General features: G+C 29.3%; 1 protein-coding gene across 1 annotated transcript in view; it reads right to left on the minus strand.

Moving 5' to 3' along the window:
- Positions 1-530, minus strand: part of LOC107614953 (transcription factor MYB11) — a 20,681-nt gene extending 20,151 nt beyond the window's left edge. The window contains exon 1 of the mRNA XM_016317078.2: positions 163-530. Within this exon, the coding sequence (XP_016172564.2) occupies positions 163-295 (133 nt within the window). The 5' untranslated portion in view covers positions 296-530. The remainder of the gene's footprint in view (positions 1-162) is intronic.

The raw sequence follows: 2,702 nt of genomic DNA on the forward strand, positions 1-2,702 counted from the left end.
AATTATAATTTAATGACCACTGATAAATAACTAAAGAAAAAATTTCTTCTCAATCAAACCAAATTATATTTTACCAACTATATATAAACAAGACTGCTCATCATAGAATTCAATAAAATTTAATGATTAATTTAATAATTATTGTTACCTCTACATATATACCTGCATTTTTGGGCAATGACCTCCATGAACCTTCACCGTTGACTTGAATATACTTTGTTAATAGTTCATCCTCTTCTTCTGTCCACCTTCCCTTTTTCAACCCCACTTTCTCACAACAAGGAGCCCTTCCCATATTTCTATACTACATAAAAATCAAATTAATTAACGGCTATATTATTTACTATAGCATTACTTGTTTTCTCACTTGCTAAGTTGCTATAATAAAGGTGTATATATATATATGGAAGGTATATAAGTGATTTGTGTATTGTTTGTTTGTGTGTTTTGGTTTTGGTGTTCGAAGGTAGCAAAGGAAAGCGAGGCACTCGTGCTAGTTGCTTTATGGTGTTGGAAGTGAAATAATTAAAAAGACACAAAGGAGTGTAAGTCATTTATAGGAGAGGCAAATGGGGGTCCACTATGGGGAAGAAGAACCTTTTTTCGGTTCTTAGGTTAAATATTTAATGTCTTTTTATAAAATTTTAAATATTTTTTTCAAAGCAAGTTGCCTTTGTTGAGACTTAGACCTCTCTTTTTTTAACATCTTTTATGGATGAATGTGAAAGGTTTTCTCGTCACTTACTATTAAAAATTGCAAAATTTAGCGTGCCAAACTGAAAAATAATATTCAACTAATTTAGATGAAGGGCGTTAAAAAATCAGTAGATTTTGTAATTTATAGTTATCGATTAATTATTATTAATATTTTTAATAATATAAAATTATATTTAATAATATAAAATTATTTATTGAATATGTCGCATAATTAAAAGGTAATGGAAAATATTAGAAAAAAAATATTAGACGATATTCACAAACGATTAAACCGGACTGTTATACTAATTACATGTTAATCAGGAAACTGTAAATATGTCGCATAACCTAATATTTATATGTACAAAAAAATAATAAATAAGAGAGAGAGAAAAAGAGAGAATGATTGGGGACCGGGGGGCATAGTTGTGGGGTTAACGATAACGACAAATATGTGGTGAGAGATTGTGCCACGTAGGGCGTGTATGAATGCTACCGTCGTGGCTCACCCACCGTCGAAAACCTCGTGACGGGGCTTCCATCTTCCCACGTTGGTGTCTTTCATATTTATTGTTCACCGTACTTACACACAATATCAACTTTACATTTTTTTGAAAATTTAGTTGAAATTAACTTTGTGAAATTGATAATTAAAATTTATTAAATAAAAATTTAATATATTAATTTTAGGTAAAATTGATTATATTAAATTTTTTTTTTTAAAATAGTCATATCATCATTATTCATTACACTCTTTTAACTTGTAAGAAAGTCCACTTAGCTAACTTCTTATCTTCAACTTTAGATTACATATGTCATGATATGATGATCTTATTGGAGATTAGCTACGAAGAGTTTGAATTGTTTGTATCCAATTATTTTAGATTGTACTACATATTCAAATTCTATATATTATTGCCAATTTGGCATCATCTTCTTGAAAATGTGCAAGTCAAAGGGAGAGATGTACGTGCATGTATGTTTACTTGTTATTAGTTTAGAAGCTTACTAATTTTCTTCAAATTAAAGCCTTAACTTACACTATGCATGTGTGCTATTATTAATGTGTTACTTATTGTGCCAAATCAACATATCAACTAACCATGTCATCATCATATGATTCATTCGTCAGAGTGATCATTAATTTGAGTTAACAAAAATGGTCAATTACATTTATATCTTTTGAACTTTATCAAAATTATATGCACCACAACGTAACATTGTTACGAGCTTCGTAAGACTAATTAGTAATTACCTGAAAAAAAGTCGCACATTGGGAGACTAATAACATCTATAAAAAAAATAAATAAATAACCATTTGTATCAATGAAAGATAAAAATGTTGACATATGTATCCATACGGGAGTGGATCCTCTCCAGTGAAAAAAAACTGGATGATATCCAGTGAAAGATCTCACCCTTCATTGCATTCTCTCTTATATTTATTTCTAGTCCCACTTGTAGAATTAAAGGTGGGAGATTACACTTTATTCTCTCCAGTGACAAAAAAAATGGAGAGGATCCATTTCCGTATCCATACTAAATCGAAACTAAACTTGTATCCATGAAAGATATCTTTTGTGTGATAAAAGTATCCTGTTTTCGGAGGGTTGGAGTGCTACGTAGGATACTTTTATCACACAGAGAACATCTTACGTGAGTATAAATTTAGTTTCAATCCAGTGTAAGTACATATGTCAATGTTTTTATTTTTTATGGATACAAATGGTCATTTATTTAAAAAAAAAAAACTTATAAGGTCATGTGCTCTCCCATGGAGCATTCTATTTGCCAGATGAAGTGGTTATCGGTAGATCACGTTATGTCCAAATTGAATGTTATAAAACTCTTTTATAAGTATTAGTTCTTTGATGTGCGACTTATATATTGCTACAGAATATTCGTAACATGTATTTACATCGAATAACGTTAGAGAGATAAAAAAAAAAGTTAAAATTTGTTTTATTTAACTTTTATTATTAATTATTATAATAATTAATTAATGT

Source organism: Arachis ipaensis, chromosome B09, assembly GCF_000816755.2.
Source record: "Arachis ipaensis cultivar K30076 chromosome B09, Araip1.1, whole genome shotgun sequence".
Taxonomy (NCBI): Eukaryota; Viridiplantae; Streptophyta; class Magnoliopsida; order Fabales; family Fabaceae; genus Arachis; species Arachis ipaensis.